This window comes from Hippoglossus hippoglossus, chromosome 16 (genome assembly GCF_009819705.1).
Source record: "Hippoglossus hippoglossus isolate fHipHip1 chromosome 16, fHipHip1.pri, whole genome shotgun sequence".
NCBI lineage: Eukaryota > Metazoa > Chordata > Actinopteri > Pleuronectiformes > Pleuronectidae > Hippoglossus > Hippoglossus hippoglossus.
Window position 1 is genome coordinate 56543 of NC_047166.1, and position 22491 is coordinate 79033.

The 22491-nt window shown below is 41.9% G+C and overlaps 2 protein-coding genes and 1 long non-coding RNA gene across 8 annotated transcripts in view; 1 reads left to right on the top strand and 2 right to left on the bottom strand.

Moving 5' to 3' along the window:
* Positions 1-8062, bottom strand: part of adam15 (ADAM metallopeptidase domain 15) — a 19345-nt gene extending 11283 nt beyond the window's left edge. For 5 of the 6 annotated variants that reach the window (XR_004616542.1, XM_034611511.1, XM_034611508.1 and 2 more), the window contains exons 1-5: positions 7529-8062; positions 5469-5560; positions 1039-1115; positions 649-727; positions 474-550 (exon numbers count right to left, since the gene is read on the bottom strand). Coding sequence is in view for 5 of the 6 variants with exons in the window: in XM_034611511.1 (XP_034467402.1) it covers positions 474-550; positions 649-727; positions 1039-1115; positions 5469-5560; positions 7529-7649 (446 nt within the window). In the remaining variant the exon portion in view is untranslated. The remainder of the gene's footprint in view (positions 1-473; positions 551-648; positions 728-1038; positions 1116-5468; positions 5561-7528) is intronic. The other variant, XM_034611509.1, reaches the window with a different exon arrangement.
* Positions 1-12972, top strand: part of LOC117777042 — a 26247-nt gene extending 13275 nt beyond the window's left edge. The window contains exons 2-3 of the long non-coding RNA XR_004616543.1: positions 6442-6445; positions 12962-12972. This is a non-coding gene — a long non-coding RNA (uncharacterized LOC117777042). The remainder of the gene's footprint in view (positions 1-6441; positions 6446-12961) is intronic.
* dcst1 (DC-STAMP domain containing 1) lies at positions 10588-18384 on the bottom strand. The gene is made up of 16 exons (XM_034611512.1): positions 18068-18384; positions 17816-18032; positions 17456-17530; positions 17233-17361; positions 16955-17094; positions 16504-16675; positions 16260-16403; positions 15627-15748; positions 15379-15527; positions 15169-15268; positions 14994-15089; positions 14398-14524; positions 12464-12580; positions 12023-12165; positions 11667-11759; positions 10588-10690 (listed from the first exon to the last, which is right to left on the bottom strand). Exons 2-16 carry the CDS (start codon positions 17964-17966, stop codon positions 10598-10600), a joined length of 1851 nt encoding a protein of 616 aa, XP_034467403.1. The 5' UTR covers positions 17967-18032; positions 18068-18384; the 3' UTR covers positions 10588-10597.
* Between the last annotated feature and the right edge of the window lie 4107 nt (positions 18385-22491).

Below are 22491 nucleotides of genomic sequence, written 5' to 3' on the forward strand. Positions count from 1 at the left end.
TGAGAACGGCCAAGAAACACAAAGAGGTGAAACTCATTAAATCCAGGACAAATCAGATTGAAAGAGATTTATTTTCTTTCATTGTTGTTGGAGAAGAAAATGTTTTTCTCTGGTGTTAAAAGATGTTTTTGACTCACTGAACTGGTTCTGACATTCATCCTCAACACTACAGTGGCAAAGCTGCGTTCTCAAACCCATTCGTGCACAAGGACGCAAGCGTTTCATGTGCTCACAGCTGCTGTGATGAACACTCGTGTGTCCAACAGAAACCAGGAATCCAGCCAGACACAAAGGAAAAGCTGATATTGTGTGTTAGTTCGGCTCGGGACGCATTTTTCTGTCTTAATCCGGGAAAAAACAAATTGGAGTCCGATGCAGTTAATGTAGCTGCAGTTTGTGATCATAAGGTGTCAGCTCAGCCAACATGTCTGACTGATTCCGACATCAACACTTGATGAATAACAGTGACTGACCTGAGTCCGGAGCAGGTGCTCAGAGCCACTCTGGACTGAGGGAATCCTCTGACACTGCCATGGTAATAACAGTGAGTCTGTGGACGACATGACATGTGTCACACAGCTGGAAAACACCACACACACACACACACACACACACACAAGACAGAAGGTGGTGCCTTCACTGACTCACCACAGGGTCAGCTGTCACAGACACACCGGTTCCATTGGGCAGGTAGTAGAAGACGTTGGGTGGTTTAGGCAGCAGGTCGCTGCAAAGACACAAATCTCAGATATTTATTAACTTCAACACAGAGGTTTTTCACGAAAACACGACAACTAGAGAGCAAATTTCAAATCAGAACATGAGTGAAGAGAGAACTCACTAAATGTTGGTGTGGATCTGGATCCAGGATCTATTTTCTTTAACATTTTCACTGATTTCTCAGAGATTAATTGATGATGAAAACAATCAGACTCATATTTATGACAGTTTGTGATTTGGTGCAGATTGATTAAATGGAAGGGACTGATGGTTTTCAGACTGTACAGAAGAAAAAGACCTCGGCATTTTCAGACTCACTGGTTCTTCTCCAGGTCCAACAGGAAGAGTTGTCCTCCCACCTCCAGTCCACACTGCAGCCTGTTGGGGTGACCGTCCTGAAACACAAGAGGAGAACGGTGAAGAGCGTCCAGAGACAAACAGAGATGGTGAAGAGCGTCAAGAGACAATCACAGTTGGTGGAGAACATCCGGACACATACAAAGACGGTTAAGAACGTCCAGAGACAAACAGAGAAGGTGAAGAACGTCCAGAGACAAACAGAGATGGTGGAGAACGTCCAGAGACAAACAGAGACGGTGATGAACGTCCAGAGACAAACAGAGATGGTGAAGAAGTCCAGAGACAAACAGAGATGGTGAAGAAGTCCAGAGACAAACAGAGATGGTGAAGAAGTCCAGAGACAAACAGAGATGGTGAAGAATGTCAAGAGACAAACAGAGAAGCTGAAGAACGTCCAGAGACAAACAGAGATGGTGGAGAACGTCCAGAGACAAACAGAGACGGTGATGAACGTCCAGAGACAAACAGAGATGGTGAAGAAGTCCAGAGACAAACAGAGATGGTGAAGAACGTCCAGAGACAAACAGAGACGGTGAAGAACGTCAAAAGACAAACAGAGATGGTGAAGAAGTCCAGAGACAAACAGAGAAGCTGAAGAACGTCCAGAGACAAACAGAGATGGTGGAGAACGTCCAGAGACAAACAGAGACGGTGATGAACGTCCAGAGACAAACAGAGATGGTGAAGAAGTCCAGAGACAAACAGAGATGGTGAAGAAGTCCAGAGACAAACAGAGATGGTGAAGAATGTCAAGAGACAAACAGAGAAGGTGAAGAACGTCAAGAGACAAACAGAGAAGGTGAAGAACGTCAAAAGACAAACAGAGATGGTGAAGAAGTCCAGAGACAAACAGAGATGGTGAAGAAGTCCAGAGACAAACAGAGACGGTGAAGAATGTCAAGAGACAAACAGAGAAGCTGAAGAACGTCCAGAGACAAACAGAGATGGTGGAGAACGTCCAGAGACAAACAGAGACGGTGATGAACGTCCAGAGACAAACAGAGATGGTGAAGAAGTCCAGAGACAAACAGAGATGGTGAAGAAGTCCAGAGACAAACAGAGATGGTGAAGAATGTCAAGAGACAAACAGAGAAGCTGAAGAACGTCCAGAGACAAACAGAGATGGTGGAGAACGTCAAGAGACAAACAGAGAAGGTGAAGAACGTCCAGAGACAAACAGAGAAGGTGAAGAACGTCCAGAGACAAACAGAGAAGGTGAAGAACGTCCAGAGACAAACAGAGACGGTGAAGAACGTCAAGAGACAAACAGAGAAGGTGAAGAACGTCCAGAGACAAACAGAGAAGGTGAAGAACGTCCAGAGACAAACAGAGACGGTGATGAACGTCAAGAGACAAACAGAGATGGTGAAGAATGTCCAGAGACAAACAGAGACGGTGATGAACGTCCAGAGACAAACAGAGACGGTGATGAACGTCAAGAGACAAACAGAGACGGTGATGAACGTCAAGAGACAAACAGAGATGGTGAAGAACGTCCAGAGACAAACAGAGACGGTGATGAACGTCCAGAGACAAACAGAGACGGTGATGAACGTCAAGAGACAAACAGAGACGGTGATGAACGTCAAGAGACAAACAGAGATGGTGAAGAACGTCCAGAGACAAACAGAGACGGTGATGAACGTCAAGAGACACACAAGGTGTTGGACGTTCAGTGCGTTGCAAAGATAAACAGTTTACAGAATCATATAAAAAAGTAACTATAAATCAAAACATACATTTTATTACCATTGTTTTTATAATGTTTTAGTGGGCGTGTCTGTAGACATCCGTTAACCAATCAGTGTGGTTTCCTGCCTGTTAATGAGTCACTTCCTGTTTGACACCTCCTCGCTTTCTCCTCTCAGATCGACAGGAAGTCGCTGTGCATGCGTGTGTGATGGAGTTTTCAGAGACTGTCTCCTGTCCTCTCTCTGGGGCATAGTGCAGCTCGTGTATGGGGAAGTGCGAGAGCTTGGCGAAGGTCAAAGGCTTCACTCCCTAGACACCACAGATATGAGACTGCGTAAGTGTGACTGCAGGAAAGCAGACTTGAGAATACGAGAGGACATCATGCACAGTTGTTGTATTGATGAATTCTGATTTCCTCCTTGGCCAAGCTTCAATAAGTATTTCAGCATAAGACATCAAAGGGCTCCTGCACACTTTCTTCACTGATGAGTTGACCATTGACCAGCAGATTTTCCACAATATTGACGAGATCATCAGAGGGCGGAGCACCTAGTCATCATGTTTAAAGAACGTTTTTCCACAATTCTCCTCTGAGGTGTATTTGTTTTCTCCACCCTCATCATTGTGCAGCAGGACAGGGGGAGGAAGGGGGTGTTCAGCCGGGTGGAGACTATTCAACAGTCTACCTGAGCTGTCCAATCAGCAACCAGCACACCAGCATGAGAGCGCCCCCCTCAGGATCAGTATCTCAACGTCGCTTACTTGGGTTTTTCAAAGCTTTCCGCCGCATGCTGTGATCTTCTCCAGCTGATGAAGTTGTCATGACGATGGTTTTATTGATATCATGTGACCTAAACACCTAGCATGGCAACGAAACATCAAACGCACGTTCAACCAAACCGGAAATAACCTTTGGCCTTTGGCATGCTTTAGATGAAAACTGATCATCAACTGGTCAATGACGTCAGGACTCAAACTACCAACCGTCCAGTCCAACAGTGTCCACGCCACTGACTCACCAATCAGAAGCATCAAAACAAAACAGATCCCCTCTTTTTCACTCCTCTTTGTTTTCACCTCTCTCTCTCTCTCTCTCTCTCTCTCTCTCTGTCTCTCTCTCTGTCTGTCTCTCTGTCTCTCTCTCTCTCTCCCCCTCTCCGTCTCTCTGTCTCTCTCTCTGTCCGTCTCTCTCTCTCTCTCTCTCTCTGTCTCTCTCTCTGTCCGTCTCTCTCTCTCTCTCTCTCTCTGTCTCTCTCTCTCTCTCTCTCTCTCTCTCTCTCTCTCTCTCTCTCTCTGTCTGTCTCTCTGTCTCTCTCTCTCTCTCTCTCTCTCTCTCTCTCTCTCTCTCTCTCTCTCTCTCTCTCTCTCTCTGGTGAGGTCATGTCTCTCGCCCTATCTCCAGATGACGGCAGAGCAGCAGAAACAGTGGGCGGGGCTCAGAGCTGCCGACCAGATGTAGAGTTGTGGGCAGGGCAGTCTGTCTGAGAACGACTTTTTTTCACTTTGAATTAATGTGGCGAGATCGGGCGTTTACCTCAGCGAGGGAACGCGAGTCTGAACGTTCATCTGGTTTAAATGTGAGGAACTCCATTTCCCTCTTCTTCTCCTTCTTCCTTTAGGTGGACTGCCCCTTTACTTTATTCTTTCTACCTACTCGTTTCCTCTCAGAGTCATGAGGATTTTTGCAGGAAATGATCTCAGAGCTTCTGTCAACTGCACAGGAAGGGTCCGTCCCCTAATAACCCTCCCCCTCTTCATCCTGTGGTCAGATCTCAGGGTTTCAGCAGGAAGTTCCCTCCTGGAGAAAACTGTCAGCGCTCCAACTTCCCTCCTGTCGGACTGAAGCAGGAGGAAACTGTCCGTTAATGAACGAGGGTGTCGACAGAATACGAAGAGATGAATTCTTCTTCCTCCTCCAGACGACATTACGTTCTGTCTGCCCTAATCTCTCACCTATGTTTTAGTTTTAAAACGCATCACTGTTGCTATGGTTACACCTGGCAAAATTTCCCAGCCTCTAAATCAGAGATTTTTGTATACGCTGGTGGTCTCATTTTTGTTTAGGTTGTGTTTTAGTATGGATGAACAGAAACTGTATTTGTAGACCGATTGCGTCACAGTGGCGCGAGTGCAGCCGACAAATGTGTCCTTCCACCCCCGAGCAAGGAAGGCTCCACCGGGTGGGTAATATATCTTTAATATGTAATGTATATATATACATATATATATATACATATGTATATATATATATATATATATATATGTATATATATAAATCACCCTCCTTTGGGGGGTGGTATTGTCTTCCTATATATGCAGAGGATGTAGGATATATATATAGAAAAACTGTGAATGATTCCTAAGATGTTGTAATCAACCTCTTAAAACAAAGAAATGTAACTGAGGTTTGATATTTTCCAGTTGAACATTATCTTTATTATAAATAACTACAATTAAAAATAAAACACAAATTCAAGCAAATATTTAGAACTGGTATTAAGAAAATAAACATATACATATACTAACCCTAAACATATACACATATATATATATATATATATATATATAAACAATGTAGTCATTGTTTATTCTGTAAAATAAAAGTTTGAGTTAAGTAATTATTGATTAACCAGTTATATACTAGTTAAGTTGTAGGGGAACATCAGTAACAGTAAGTAATGTTTTTTTTCTCTGACCTGTAACGCTTCAGCGAGGCTCCGTCTCTGTCCGTCCACCAGTACAAAGGGACGGGTCTTCTCCAGCACGGGGCGCCACCGTCTGTCCACACCTGGGGACACAGACCACACACATAAATAAAGATGGACGACATAACAGCTCCAAAAAATGATGCCAAAGTGTCTCAATCGCTCCCTGGTGGCTGGCTGCAGTACAGGTCATAAACCCCTCCTCCTCTATGTCAGTGGAAGGAAGGGAGGAGAGGTCAAGGTCGTTTACAAACGGTGTCTTAGCCATCAGCTCTTTCATCTTCCTGTCCGCTGTGTTTACGCTGTGACATCATGAGCGGTACGAGATTACTCAGAGTAATAGTAACACTCGTCGACGTGCGCTGCACAGACGGACGGCTCCAGGTGTTTTATTATTTTTTATTGAATTAATTAAAGGCACATGATTAAAATGTGAAGCACAGGCTCTGTGACAGCAGCTGTAGACAGAGATCGAACAATGTTCAGAGGTCACTTGACACCGCACACCGATGTTGCTGCTCGAAAAAGAGCAAAGGTCATATGTCTTAAATCAACAAATCACAGAATCATCTCAGACATAACGCTGTTATGTTGTCTGGAAAATATAACAAATCAATTAAATAAGGTGAGTTTGTTTCTGTGGCGCTGTTCAGATTCACTGCAGCAGGATAACACGAGATAACACGAGATTACACACACACACACACACACACACACACACACACACACACACACACACACACACACACACACACACACACACACACACACACACACACACACCCTGTTCACACCTGGCATTAACCCACCTGCAGAGTAATCTGATTACAGGAGGACAGCTCAGAGTTCAACAGTTCAGTTAGAATCAGGCTCCGGTGTTGTGATAACAGTATTTCATAAAGTGAAATTACGACAGTAACAGGACTTAATGGATCTCTGATCATCTTTATATTCACTCCGATAGTTGAGTCCACAGGTTCACAACATGGAAGATCGGGACCGTTGTTACCAGGCAGTAAAAAGTACAAAGTAAAAAGGCACTAACCCTAACCCAAAGTGCCACAGTAGACCGTACTATATTGATATTATATATCACATATAAAAACATCTTATGTATATATACCTCTTCCATGCTAGTTATAAATACATATATTTTGAGGTGGAAAACCAACACTGCAAGAAAGGGATGAGCCGACTCTATTTCCTAAGCTGAGATCTTTCAACGTGTGCAGCAAGATGTTGGAAATCTTCCATCAGTCTGTTGTAGCCAGTGCACTGTACTTTGCTGTGGTCAGCTGGGGAGCAGCATCGGAGCCGCTGACACCAACAGACTCAACAAGCTGATTAAGAAGGCTGGCTCCGTCATTGGCTGCAAACCGGACTCTTTTGAAGTGGTGGTGGAAAGGAGGGCTTTGAACCAACTGTTATCCATCATGGACCACCACGAGCACCCTCTCCACCACCTAGTGGACAGACAGCGGGTCGTCTTTTGTATTTAGCCTTTTTCTTTGCTCTTTGGGAAATTGCCCTTGACATACTGCTGTAACACAATTTCCCAAATTGGGATCAATAAAGTCCATCTATCTATCTATATCTATATCTGGCTTATTACTACACTATGGCTACTTTATTATTACTGTAATTACTATAATACTAGTATGCTGTGCCATTATTATTATAATATAATAATTATTTTACACAAAATGTAAATTTCATCAGTATGTTACCAGCATTATTCTTTGAAAACAAGTATCACGACTTCCTTTCCACCTTATTTATTTCATCTCTAATTCTGTCGTATCTTAAGTTTGCTGGACTTCCACTGCACTTGTGTATTTTCTTTTCTTGTATGTGTATTTTTACCTCGTATTTTATTGTGTATATATGATTCAATATATATAATATGACATTTTAATTTCCCTCCAGGGATCAATAAAGAAATATTTGTATCTATGTCTGTCTACACACGAGTTTTTATTTCAACCTGAGTAAAGTAGCTGAGTAAAAATACTTTTGCAGCACAGTAATTATCCCGGTATCCGGTAACGTACCTGTGACTGTCGCGGTCAGCCCGTCGGTACCGTCCCGCGGTGCGTTCAGGGACCGGCAGACCGTGAGGGCAGCTCGGCCGCTGAGCAGCAGCAGCAGGAAGGTCGCGGCGGCTCCGCTCATCGTCTCTGCGTCACCGGGAAGCCGCAACAGGTCTCTGCCGGGACGAGGCTCTGTGGGCGCGGCTCGCGTTACCTCACCATGTCCCGGCACTGGGGGAGGCTCCACCGAAACTCCATGGTGTTCCCCTCCCGGTGACCCGCGGGGAGGAGCGGGGAGGAGCGTCCGCTGGACCGGACCACAGCGGGGGGGGTGACCGTGAACTCGGTTACTGTAGCAGGAAGCCCGTCCGGTCCTTCGGTCCGCTATCTGCGTAGTTTTCTGGCGTAAAAAGTTCCGTTAGCACCGGGCGGACTCGCTCGGGTTGTGATTGATTGACACCGGACAGTCCACTAGTTGTTCCCGGGGCCTGAGGGGTCGCAGTACCGGACACACCGCGTTTATACCGGAGAGACTCCGCGAAGCTTACCGGAGCTAGCTGCAGGCATACCGGAAGTACCGCAATCCTGCCTTCAAAATAAAGGTCGATGACCTTCACGCGTTACATTTACATTAGAAAAAAAGATTTATTGTTTAGTGGAGTTCATGATTTAATTAATCATTTTTTTATAATCCATGTTAACCTGCTTTTCACTGTAAATAAAGATATAATTTCCTCAACTGAAGCCAAATCATCTGCATCGCCCCCTGGTGTCTGTCTGCAGTGTAGATCACAAACCTCCTCCATGTTAGCAGATGGGACATGGACCAAAGTAGGTAAATGTCAAAGATGTTTCTGTCATTTCAGGTCGTTCTTATCTCTCTGATGTTTGTTCAAGTGTTTCTGATCAGTTTGGTTTGAATTAGTTATTTGATGATATAAAAACAGGATGAGACGTCATGATTGACAGCTGAGACTGACTCCTGATTGGTTGAGAGTGTGTGTGGGCGGGAGCTCGATACCTCGGCTCCACGGTCACTCCTGCACAGACTCTGAATGTAAATGACATCATCACTACAAGGTGGCAGAGTTGGTATCAAAGATATTTCAGCTTCATTTTATTTACTGTGTGCAGGACTGATGGATTTTATTTTGAAAATATGTTGGATGCAGTATTTACACACCTCAGAGGGTTGACACAGGTATTTGAGGAAACACACACTCAAAAACACACAAACAAACACACACGTTTCATAAATCATCCTTCCTTCAGTAAATTAAATCAGATTCAAACTGAAAAAAACATCACACCAGAGCCGGCCCCACACCACCAGGGGCCCTGACTAAAATTTGTTTAGGGGCCCTTCCAACTTTTGTACATTATTACTACATAAGAAACAAGAATTAGCTTTGAACTATTTAGAATATATATTATTACAGTACAGTATCTCCGATGTTTGTCCAATGTGACGTCAGCTCTTCAGAAGTGAAATAAGTGTGTTTTCAAACTGTGAGAAGGGAGCGAGTGTGACCTGAGCAGTTCTGGGTTCAGCAGGATTACAGCTCAGAAACTGATTCAGCATTAGATTAAAAAGAAGTGTGCGCAGCACGTGCTGGAGATCAGCTGGTTACATAACTCTGCTGAAGGCAGACATTGTGATCATGTGATCATCACACACTCACACTGAAGAAAAATCTTCATCAGGTTGAAACGTGCAGCGCCACCATCAGGCTCTGTCCACACTAGGGATGGGCATTCGATTAAAATGTCTTAATCGATCGTCGGGAGAATTAACGATCGATTTTCGATTAATCATTAATATTTTTATATTAAAATTCACTATTTATAGGCTATATTAAAATGCAGTGAAAATAGAAAAAACACAGCGTGTTTCCTCATTGAGATCTTTATTACAAGATGAACAACTCTTGTGGCAGTTAAACGGGATCCGTTCAATGGTTACACTTGAAAATATGCGCTGCTGTACTCTTAAGCAGCGGAGCCGACAGCTAGAAGCTCCCGTCGTGACGGAATGTGATATGCCGGTTCCAATAAGTTTATCAGTTGTCGAAAACCTTCGCCCTCAACAATACTTAAGGGTAGCATATCCATCTCGATGAACTTGCAGATCCGTTGGGTAATTTTCTCTGCTCGTTGTGCATCGCAGCTCCTCCGTGCTAACACCGAGTTGATGCTAGGTTGAGACCGAGAGCAGGATGCACCGCCACGAACCAGGGTCGGATGTGCGTTGTTCAAGTGGTACATCATTTGAGTCGTGGCCGAGTTGTACTTATACACAGCTTCGCAGTGTTGGCAGTGAACTAAGTCATTTTTTAAATCAAAATGGTCCCACGCTACACTTCGCCGTGACCTCTTCATGTTTACTTTTGAAATACACGGAAACTCGCAGGTAACTGAGTAGGCCTGTGGCGTTTTTTTTCAAACATTGCCCCGTGTGGTAAAATGTTTAATTGCTGCCACATAGCGAAATCCATTGCATTCCTTCAAGACTCACACTACGCAACAGAACATGCATTAGTTTTATCGATGAAAAAATAATGTCATAGACGAAATTCTTAATGATCAATTAATCGATCGTCGATTAATTATGCCCATCCCTAGTCCACACTGACACGTTTTAGGTTTGAAATTCAGCAGTTACTATGGTTATGCCTGGTGTAGTTTTCCAGCCTTTTGAAAACGATGACACAGACGTTCTCTTCCTGATTGGTTCTCATCAGTCACATGACTCGACGACCAGCGGTGAACACAAAGCGTCGCTAACACTTCCTGTCAGTAACACTTCCTGTCAGTAACACTTCCTGTCAGTAACAGTTCCACCTCGTCGTCGCTCAGAGAAAAGAAATCCCTGCTCTGACTCTTCACCTTCACTGCTCCTCCTTCAGAGGATTTTCTGTTACTAAGCAATCAACTACTTCCTGTTTACACCACATGTCCCATGGATGTGAACGGTCATGTGACATTTGTTTTCAGGTGTGTTAGTGTAGGTGGAGCCACTGAGCCTCTTGAGTTTTTATATAAAACAGAAAGTCCGTTTTTTTTATAAATTCACGTTGAAGTGAAACAGGTTTATTTTTTCGTCGGAGGGTCGTAGTGCATCTCCGAGTCTTCCTGTCTGCGACAACAAAGGTGACGCCCACACCTGCTCAGATACTGACACACCTGCAGCACAAATACATCACATGTAAAACAATATGGGGAATTATTGAAGCAAAACTATTAACAAATGTGAGTCTCAATCCGTCAGTGTATTCAGATTTGTGAATGTGTACATGGATCTGCAAATCTGTACTTCAAATGAGTGTGTGTGAAGAAAACATCTTCAAATATATATGTAAAAGTGTATTTATATCTGTAAATGTAGAGACAAATCTGTGAACACATACATGGAGATTAACGGCTGAAAAGTCTAAGTATTTTGCTTCAAGAGCTGAAAATACAGACAAGTCATCAGTTTCTGCTCAGTTGGCCTCTCCGCTGTGTTTTTACACCTGACGTTTGTTTCATGAGGTGATTTGTGTGTTTTCAGGAGCTGCAGCCTTCAGACCTAAAAGTCACTCGGTGCTACCGCCACCTAGTGACTTTTAGTTCTGTGAAAAACAGCCAATTTACAGATATAAATACACTTTCGAATCTGAATACATATTTGAAGATATTTTCTTTACACAATTTAAGGTCGTATTACAAACACACACATACGCACTCTAAATACAGATTTTCAGATCCATGTACACATTCACAAATCTGAATACACTGATGGATTGAGACTCATATTTATAACCATAAACCAACACACCTGAACGACAACAAACACAAAACTCACACAAACATTATTCAACCATCAATCCCACAAACTTTCACAACAGAATGAATTAGAAGAGTGAAACAGTTTTGTCAACATGTAGAATTAATCTGAGGTGGACAAAAGATTAAATTAATAAAATATACATTTTATTTTCTGTTTATCAATATAACAAGTGTATATGGATAAATGCAATAAACCCAAGAGTGAAAGTCAAAAAATTGAAATTCAGTGATTCTGATCCAAAACAATCATTGAATGAAATATTTGATTAGTTTATAAAACATTAAAACACCTGAACATTTCAGCAGTTTCCAGCATTAAAGAGAAACTCACCTCCTCACAGCTGCTGATGTGTTCACTGTTCTGGGAGGAAATCCGACTATGGAGCTGCAGATTGTAGGCGTATAAAACTCGCCTCTTCTCCTTCTGAGACAATATATCACATTTTATATATTAATTATTGGTTCACTATAAAATTAAAATGTTTAAAATATCTAATATGCTTCTTGTGATTGTTAAAGTTGAATCAGTTTTATAAAACTGGAAATTTGTATTTATTAATTTGGGGATTTTCCTTGTATACAGTCACTGATCGTCTTTATATACAGTCCCTGTGTATTAATGAGTGTGTATTGATGGGTGTGTAATAATGAGTGTGTATTAATGGGTGTGTATTGATGGGTGTGTACCTTCGGGTGGTAGAAGGCGGCGATGACCCGTTGAAGGCGGTTGGTGTAAACATGAAGGCAGGTGAAGAGCGCCATCAACAGGACACAACCCACACAGCTCATATACACGCCTGCTGAGAGGGGGGAGGGGGGAGACACACACTCTGAGGGGGAAGAGATGATGTTACTTTCAATTGTTGCCCTCTACTGGATCAGTTTCAAACAACAGGATAAATCAATCAATGTGAAATATAAGAACATAAAATAATATGAATCACATATTAGAAAGACATATTTTACAGAGTTTATTTCATTTGAGATCTTTAAAAACTCAATCACTTGTAAAAAATATATGATTTTATAGTTTGTCTCCACTGTATAGACACACACTCGTTCTGTGTCAGTGTTAAATCATTTTTGTGTCATATTTTTGTCAGTTGTGACCTTTGACCTTTAACCTACTCCGGTTGTCGGTGTGGATGTGAAGGTCGGACGAGCTGTTGAAGGCTGAAACCGTTTTTCTCAGGAGGTGGGCCATCATGGATGCCCCGCCCACTCTGATATCCACCTGGTGACTACCTGGAGAGAGAACTTCATTACCCACTTCTCACTGTCTGATAATCGAACCACAGCAGGTACAGTGTGTCTTTGGCAGAGTCTGTAATACGAAATCTACAGGTCCTGATTGCCTGCCTGCAATCCCCCTAAAGAGCTATGCTTCTGAGCTAACTGCTGCTTGGGTTCCTATGTTCCAACAGTCCCTGAACAGCCACATCCTGAGCTAACAATGACTTAAGACCAGTAGTTCTTACATCTGTGGTTATGAAATGTTTAGAAAAGATCATTGTGACAATGCTCAAGGAGGATGTCGTTTCAAGTTTAGACCCCCTCCAATTTACCTACAGGCAGGGACGGAGCACGGAGGATGCAGTGGCAAGTGTGACGCATCTAATCAGTAAGCATTTAGAGAACCCCAAGACTTACGCTCGGGTCCTATTTGTAGACTTGTCTTCAGCTTTTAACACTATCAAACTTTACCTACTGGTCCAGATGTTAAATAACATGCTTGTTAATCCTCTCATAAGAATTTTTTTTTTCTTTTTTAACCAACAGATCCGAGCATAGCTCATATTCCAACGTCAAATACTGTAGCACAGGTGTACCACAAGGCTGCGTGAGCTCTCCTTACCTATACACCCTGTATACTAACGAATGTAGAGCAGCCGGCCAAATAATCACATTAGCAAAATTGATGATTATACAGTGATTTTATGGGATGACTGCCCTGCAATATACTTGGATGAGATTGACACCTTTAAAGACTGGTGTGGCAGTCATCATCTAATTTTTAACATCAAAAAGACGAAGGAGATGATATTCGACCCCAGAGAGGTGAGAGTCCATGACCCAGTGATAATCAGTGACAAAGTTATTGAGCAGGTGAGCACTTTTAAATATGTGGGCATACAGCTGGACTGTCCCATGTAGACTTGTTGTGTGCTAGCTCAAAAGCTGGACTTCCTACATAGACTTAGACTGTTTGGTGTGAGCATCTACGTCTTGTCCATATTTTATTCTGCTGTGCTTGAAAGCATAATTAGATATGGAATGGCAAGCTCTTGTTCATACCGACGTCCATCATTCTACTCAACAAGGAGATGCGTTGATTCAGTCATGCATCTTATAACCCTCGCACTTGACTAGCACATTTCACACTTTGGTTTTTAAGTTTTAATGCCAGTTACTGTTCTGTTTCTCATCTTGCTATATCGTGTTTTATCATTTTAAGTGTTTAAGGGCAAGTGCAATACTCAACTCACTTTTATTCTGCATTTTTATTCTGGGTCTTGTGTGATATATCTTTGTGTAAATTTTTGTTGTTGTTGTTTGTTCTAATATATACTGTTCCGCAGCTGCACTTTGGCCCAACACAAATTTCCCTATGGAACAATAAATGTATATTTGATATTTGATTTGATGATGTCATGTTGTAAGGTTTGAGTCAGTGTCAAACGAATGTTAGTATTCAGTTTCTCATTCTATTAATTTTTCTACTTTCCATCAAGCCTCAATTACATTTCTTGGTTGATAATGAGTCTTAAAAATCATTTAAAATTTTTAAATATACATCAGCTGAGATGCTTTTTAAAATAAGTTTTTCCCAAAGAATCCAGATCAGCTGAGTTCCGAAACCACACATATTTTCTTATGGATTTAAAATTTCCCCAAAAAAATTGGAAAAGTCTAAAATATGGGACCATGTGTCTTTGTGTGTGTGTGTGTGTGTGTGTGTGTGTGTGTGTGTGTGTGTGTGTGTGTGTGTAAATGTGTATTTATGTATGTGTGTGTGTGTGTGTAAATGTGTATTAATGTATGTGTGTGTGGTGTGTGATTACTGGTCAGGTTGAACTGGGTGGAGGTGTGTCTGCTGACGATGTCCAGAGCGTGAACCACAGAGTAGTCGACAGTCAGCAGGACGATGCACAGCAGAGAGACAGAGAGCAGCTGAAACACACCTGACATCTGACAACACACACACACACACACACACACACACACACATACTGATTTTATTCCTTTCCACTGAGGTTGTGGAGAACTTCAGCCTCTTGTGGTCAAAATCAGTATTACAAATAAAATTTGATTAAACAGATCATATGAAATGTTTCTTCACTTAAATATATCAGTGTGATATAAACTCAGTTATCATGTAACAGACACAGTGTTAAGGATCATTAGAGTTGATGTTAATAATATATAATATTATATATTATTATATTACATACGATTATATTTCACTATCATCCCCTTTACATTAATTCAGCTTAAATGCTGTTGAATTGAAAAGTAAATAAGAGTTAAATTTATTATCTAATGATTTTCACTCATTGTCTGAAAAGTTTGACGAAATATCTCAGGTTTTTTTTGGGACTTTTCTTCTCTCCAGGATGACGAAGATGAGGATGAAGACGACATGAACAGTTGAACTCACCACTTCCTGAAACTCGTCAGGATGAATCCTGAAGCTCAGAGGGTCGATGAACTTCTTCTTCTCTGATTTCCTCAGCGGCAGCAGGAAACGTTTCCCCTGAACACGGGGAACAGGAGAGAAACACGTGAGTTACATCAAACTGTTCTGATGGTGATGAAGGTGATGAAGATGTTACCGCTCTTCTTCTGCGGTCGTCGATCTTTCTGAAGTAGGTGGTGATGTAGACATTGTCAAAGTGAACTTCTCTCCTGTACTGTCTGAGGTACCAGAATGCCCTGAGGAGGAAGAGGAAGAGGAGGAGGAGTACATTCGTTTGCCCTCTGACTCAGCAGACTTATTAAATATATTCATGATATCATGTCCTCACAGGACTCTAACATGTCACCTGATGAAGACGCTGATGATGGTGAGGGACAGCAGCAGCTGCACAATGTCCAGCAGCTGCTTCATCATGGTCGTCAGGCCGTGGAGAGACTTTCTCACAGACTGAGTGAAGTGATCGGTCGCAGCTCCGCCCAGCACAGCCGGCTGCTCCTGCAGGAGGTCAGAGGTCAGAGGTCAGACAGGACGTGAACACAGGTGACCGACTGATGACATCACACAGGTGACAGGCTGATGACATCACTTTCTGACCTGGACAACGAGCTCCGTGCTGAACTCTCTGGACAACATGTCGACGGAAACGTTCAGATGATCAAAGAGACGACCGAAGTTTCCCTCCACAGGAATGTGCTGCTTACACCAGGGACCCATCACTGACGATATATAAACACCATCACTGACGATATATAAACACCATCACTGACGATATATAAACACCATCACTGACGATATATAAACACCATCACTGACGATATATAAACACCATCACTGACGATATATAAACACCATCACTGACGATATATAAACACCATCACTGACTGTATATAAACACCATCAGTGACTGTATATAAACACCATCACTGACGATATATAAACACCATCACTGACGATATATAAACACCATCACTGACGATATATAAACACCATCACTGACGGTATATAAACACCATCAGTGACTGTATATAAACACCATCAGTGACTGTATATAAAGACGATCAGTGACTGTATATAAAGACCATCAGTGACTGTATATAAAGACCATCAGTGACTGTATATAAAGATGATCAGTAACTGTATATAAAGATGATCAGTAACTGTATATAAAGACCATCAGTGACTGTATATAAAGATGATCAGTGACTGTATATAAAGATGACCTCTCACCTCTCACAATGTCACACAGGAAGTGGAATTTCATAGAGACACAGAGGATGTGGCTGATAACAGGGACAGGTATCGCCTCCATACACTCCGCCCACCTAAGCTCGAACCAATCAGAACAGCGCTGTACTCCCTCATTCACGACACCTGAAATCACATAACAGAAATCTTTTAACCCGTCCATGTGTTCCGGCCATAAGTATTTGGACATTTACACATGTAATAAACCTGATGTTGTCTGACTCACTGTCGCACTGCATCATGGTCTTTGTAGTGAACTGTTCCTGTGTGCTCCGATCCAACTCCATGCGCTGTGGTTTGAACTGGTCGTATCCGTACTGAGCGACGACTTCATCTCTGATGATCTGAAACTTCCTGCTGATGCTCAGAGCCTCTGACTCAAACGCTGCTTCATCGTCCTGAACAGGAAACAACAGCCATGTCAAAAACCTTAATCATCAGGTACTGATCACTTCATGCTGAACGTTTTTATGGATTATTGATCATTAGTTTGTTTGATTTGTTTAACTTTTACAAAGTGGTGATCAATCTTCATTATGGTAATAATAAAGCTTTTTAATAGAATAACATGCAGCTGAAATCAAGCGTTAATAACTGTGGACACGCAAGTTAAACTGATGTTATGAACGATGTAACAGCTGGTTTTAAATAGATCCTTGGCTGTGATTGGTTCTCACCACAAGCTGCTGAGTAATGACTGTGAACGGTCTGATGGCGTGTCGCCACAGGAGCTTGCTGTGAAGAACCTGCAGGTCCAGGTTACAGCTGAGAGACAGAGCTGCTGAGTGCACGTTATGCACGATGTTAGAGACCGGTCCTGTAATGACACCATCAGACAGCATCAATGATCACACACTGACTCTGTGTGTGTGTGTGTGTGTGTGTGTGTGTGTGTGTGTGTGTGTGTGTGTGTGTGTGTGTGTGTGTGTGTGTGTGTGTGTGTGTGTATGATAACCTGTGGAGAGCACAGACAGGATGAACACCATCAGGTACATTCGGCCACGGGAGCCGAGCATGCTGGGAAACATCAGGAGAACCGAGCATCTGAAGGAGGAGGACAACACCCCGCAAATGACACACACAACTGAAACATACACAGACACACATACACACGAAAGTCAGATGAGTAGATTTTTTTCATTAGAAAGTAAACATCTGTTAATGTGAAGTCTCCTCACCGACAAACACACTTCCTGCTGCCAGCTTCAGGTCAGAGGTCAGAGGGAGGCCGTGAATGATGCCCAGGAAAAGAACTGAAGTATAGGAACCATGTGGGGGAAAATGAAGAAGGTCAACTTGACAAAGTAATGAGCTAAATACTATTAATAAAGTACTACATATGTATATATTCAAACAATATTTAAATACTAACAGCTATTGTCATGTAAAAAATCTAATTAAATTAAAATTCTAGAAATGATAAAACAAATTTTGCAGAAACTACATAAAAAAAAATTAAAAATAAAATATAAGACCAAAAAACGACATTTTGTCAAGCTAAAAGTAAAAACAATATTGTAACTAAATAGTGATGTTACCTGAACCTGTCACTGCTCCAAACAGAGCTCTGAGCACCAGGTGAGACACCAGAAACTCCTCTGATTGGCTGAAGAGGAAGTGATGGACAGCAGGAGGCAGGAAGCTCAAACTGAGCCTCTTCACAGCTGGAAGACACAATATCTGGTTCATGAGGACTGAAGGTCAGACACATCAACTCCTAAAGTAACTCGGGCTGCGAGCAGCACTGTGCGGGCCGAGCACTTGCGATTGGGACCTGATGCCGCAGGGGAGGGTGAACAGGGACTGGGCGACAGACTAGTAGATCTGTTCAGATCAAAAACACTTGTTTCTCTCCAGATCGTATAAATATTTCACCTTTGCAACAATCTAAGACATCAAAGGAATGTACAACCACTGACACTGTGACATTAAAGCAAACTGACAAGGAATTATTTGCTTAATGAAACCTTTGAAGCAATATTTCAGGTATTCCCCGATTAACTTGTTTTTGATCATCACAAATACTTAATTCAAATTTCCTTTGTTACTTTTTGAATACAAATCATTTTTGTATCACTACCCTTCTAATGCACAACATGGGTCAAAAATGACCCGTATTCATTTACTGTTATATTTCATGAGGGTTTCTTTGCTATATTTTTGAAATAAATGTATTTTATTATTAATAATATAATATATTTAATGAATATATTCATTAAATGTCTTGTTTTTGATCATCACAAATCATTATTTTCCCTTTTCCTTACTTTATAAAAAAATTTTAATTTTGTATTTCTACATCCCTTTTACAAACATGGGTCAAAAACGACCCGTACAGATTGTATTCACTACGGAACACCTGCCATTCATTTCACACAGCTGCATTTGCACATCTGATGCATGTAAGTCTTATTTTACAATCCATTACCAGTGAGAAAGAGAAATATGTACAATACTAACTAGCTCTTAGCTAGCTAGCTTATTTTATAGTTAGCTAACCATAGTTAGATCAACAAAATAAAACTCAAATTATAACAGTATATACTTAATAGACTGATTGATATGCATTTGAAAATATGCTTTTGATTTTCTTTATCCAGAGTGTTAGTTTGGCTGGTCCCAATCATTTCAGACTTACGGTTGGTCATAAAGATGCTGTATGAAGAACAGGATGAGGAAGATGAGGAGGCAATTCTTGGTCTCAATTCCGAGTCTGAAATCTGTGATGCTGCGGACCTAGATAGTCTAGGTTCTACAGGATCAAGCTGGAGTTGTGGGTGTGTCTTGGAATCCAGCTCTCCTAAATGGAGAAGGCTCCTTTGATGACATAGAAGACTTGTCTTCATCAAAGGAGCCTTCTCCTAAATCAGCGGTCGGCAACCTTTACTATCAAAAGAGCAATTTTGTCCACAGTGCTGCTCGTATCCTTAGTTATATATATATATATATTTATGAATATACGTGATAGAACTGAAAGCTTCAAGCTAATAAGGGGTCTGGAGCCGCAAAACATATTTGATAACACAGCTTATAAAGTTTTATATATAGTTATACTATATATATATAAAAACTATAGTTTGTTGCATTTATGAAATTATAGAACGACAATAAAGAAAACTATTTTTACCTGTTACAACAAAGGAAAACACAAAATTCTTATGAAGAGGAGAACAAAGTACACTGGCATGTAGGCCTACTTTGAAATAAATTAAACACAGAACTATGCTTTTCCACTCATCTCCAGCTGGGTACCTTTCAGCAAATGCTGTGTGCTTGTTCTGGAAATGTCTTTCAACATTACACTTTTTGTTGTTTGCTAATTCCTTGCCACATATTAAGCATACAGGTAAGCCAGCATCGTTGGCAGTGAAAGCAAATGAATCTGTCCACGCATAATTAAACTCTCTATTTTCCTCCGAGAATTTTCTTTTTTGGGATTTATCCATGGTTAGTTTACCGAGGCCGGGGGGTTAGGGTTAGGGGTTAGGGTTAACCCTAACCCGGGGGTCGGAAACTCTAGATTAGCCACCTGCAGGGAAAAGCGCCGGGCCGTAGACGTAATAGGATGTGACGCATATTTTAGTTGACGAAATATTAAAACAAAAAGTGAGAGCAGGTCAGACTGGAGGCGGACACAGAAACTGAAGCTCAGTACAAACCAACTGCAGCTTCTGCTCTGATCAAGAAGCTGCAGCGCTGATCTCAGAGCAGCTGTGACCATAGAAACTCTGTGTTTTCACTATTTCCACTGTTAAGAAGCAGCCGGTAAGTCACTGACCGGCTGCTTCACGTGAACGAGCTCTGATCTCACTGTGTCTCTCTGAGCGAGTGAGTGGGGGCGGAGCCCCGGGGCCTGTGTGTGTGCGCTGTCTGGGAGCGTGCGCACACACACGCGCGCACGCAGGATGTTTGATAATTTGCTCCGCCAGATTAGCTCGCTGATGATACACCACACATTCCCTAATACTACCGCTACACTGCCCCTACAGGTCAAGTGCATATTGCATCTGGCACACGTAGTGTTAATTTAACAGCAAGTATATCTCCGGCCTTACTCTTCACAGGAACTGATAATCACATGGATTTAGTTATTAATCGATGATGTCGGATCATGACTCCGGATCTTTCTGTTCACTTTAATACTAAAGTCCTGACTTTGTGCGTCACATTACGTTACATGTGTCTCATAAACTCTAAAGTGAATCAGACAAACACAAACTATAACGGTCCACTCCATCAAGTGCAGACCACTAGGTGAACATTTAATGTAAATCTAATAAAAGTTGTAAAACGAGGATTACTTCCTGTTGCCAGTAGGTGGCGCTATCACTACATACATATATGCACCGAGTTTCATGAAGACCGGTGAAAGCAGACTGAGGGGCTGCATTTTAGGTGGCGCCAAATTTCAGGGGCATGTCAGGCCTGGTGAAAATGTACGTATTCTGGAGTAATTGGAAATGGGCATGGCAAAATGGCTCAACATCGCCACCTAAAACCTGGCAGTTCTGTCTGGTTTTACCGATCTTCACGAAATTTGGTACACACGTCTATCATTACCAGACAAAAAAAAGTCCCATTAATGCACCAGGAAGTCAGCCATTTTGGATTTCGTGGCCATTATGGCCATTTTACAAGTTGTGTATTGTAACGAACTCCTCCTAGTGCTTTCATCTGATCACCTTCAAAATCAGTAAGTGTGAAATTAAAACTACCTATTTTTTGAGTTTTTGTCACAAGGTGTGACCGTGGCGTGGCGTCATATTTCAACAAGTCGCAATGACACACGAAATTACTCTAACTTCAGTGTAGATTGTTCAATCTCCCTCAAACTACATCTGTGTAACAACACCCCCCCCCCCGCCCCCCCAAGGCATTCATATGGTTTTAAGGGAGACATGTACAAAAATCAGTAGGGACATGTGTCTTTTCATAACAAACAAAAAACTCTCTTGGATCGATATGCTAGACCAAACAGGAAGTCGGCTATTTACATATGTTGTATTTGAAAGAACTTTCATCAGATCAACTTTAAATTCAGTGAGTGTCATCTTAACAACATGGAGATTAAAACGATCTCGTTTTTTTAGTGTACGTCACACGGTGTGACCGTGGTGTAGCGTCAAAGTTTGATGATTCGCCAAAAAAGAGGGATTTATTATAACTCCTCTGTGCATTGTTCAATCTGCCTCAAACCGCTATCACACGATCACAGTCTCGCCCTGAACAGATCCATATGTCAATAATGACTCATCGTCACAGCGCCACCTGCTGGCGACAGGAAGTGATATGTTTTATACTTTGATGCTCTGCTGCTGGCTGCTTTACAATATACAGCTCAAATGAGCTCAGACAAGTCATAGGGATATGGTCAGAATTGTGAAATTTCCTCAAACCGTGTAAACATTAAGGTGCGGCGAAGGTTGATCCTTCGCCAAAGGAGACAAAGTTTTCATAACTCCACTGTGCATTGTCCAATCAGCCCCAAAATTCTGTCACATGATCATAGTCCCAGCCTAGACTGATCTATTAGTCTGTATGTAGTGAAAGTAATAGCGCCACCTACTGGTAACAGGAAGTAAGCCACGTTTTACAACTTTAATACGATTTACCTACAATTTTCACCCTGTGGTCTGCACTTGATGGCGTGGACCGTAATGCATGATTAGTGGGCGTGGTTTGGTGTTGCGTGATGGACACAGGAAGTGAGCGTTCATCCTTCTAGCGGTGCACAAAACGCAGACAACACAGAGCCGTTTCGCCCATTGAATGCCCAAAGGCACACCATTTAATGGTGCCACGCTCAAGGTATAATAATCCTAACATTGTAAACTGGTTTGCTCTATTTTCTTGAGTAATAGTAATGAACACTGTAAAAGTAATTCACCCAGAAAGTATTAGTAGCAAATGACATTATGCCCATCGGTAAGCTATGTCTGCAATGACTGTTCTTCTTCCTTACATGTATGATAATATATAAGTCAAAAGCTATTACACAGCCAAGATCATAGGTACGTCATTAATCTTAATTTGGCATTGATCCTGCCTTTGATCATTATTTTACGAGTGAATGGCATCCACTGCCGAACTTCAAAGTAAAAAACTTGCAGCTTACAGCTTATTACTGTAAGAACAGTACAAACCCTGGGCACAGTTACTAAATCACTATAATCAATCACTTTATGACATGGTCCATTTAATGGTCATTTTAAGA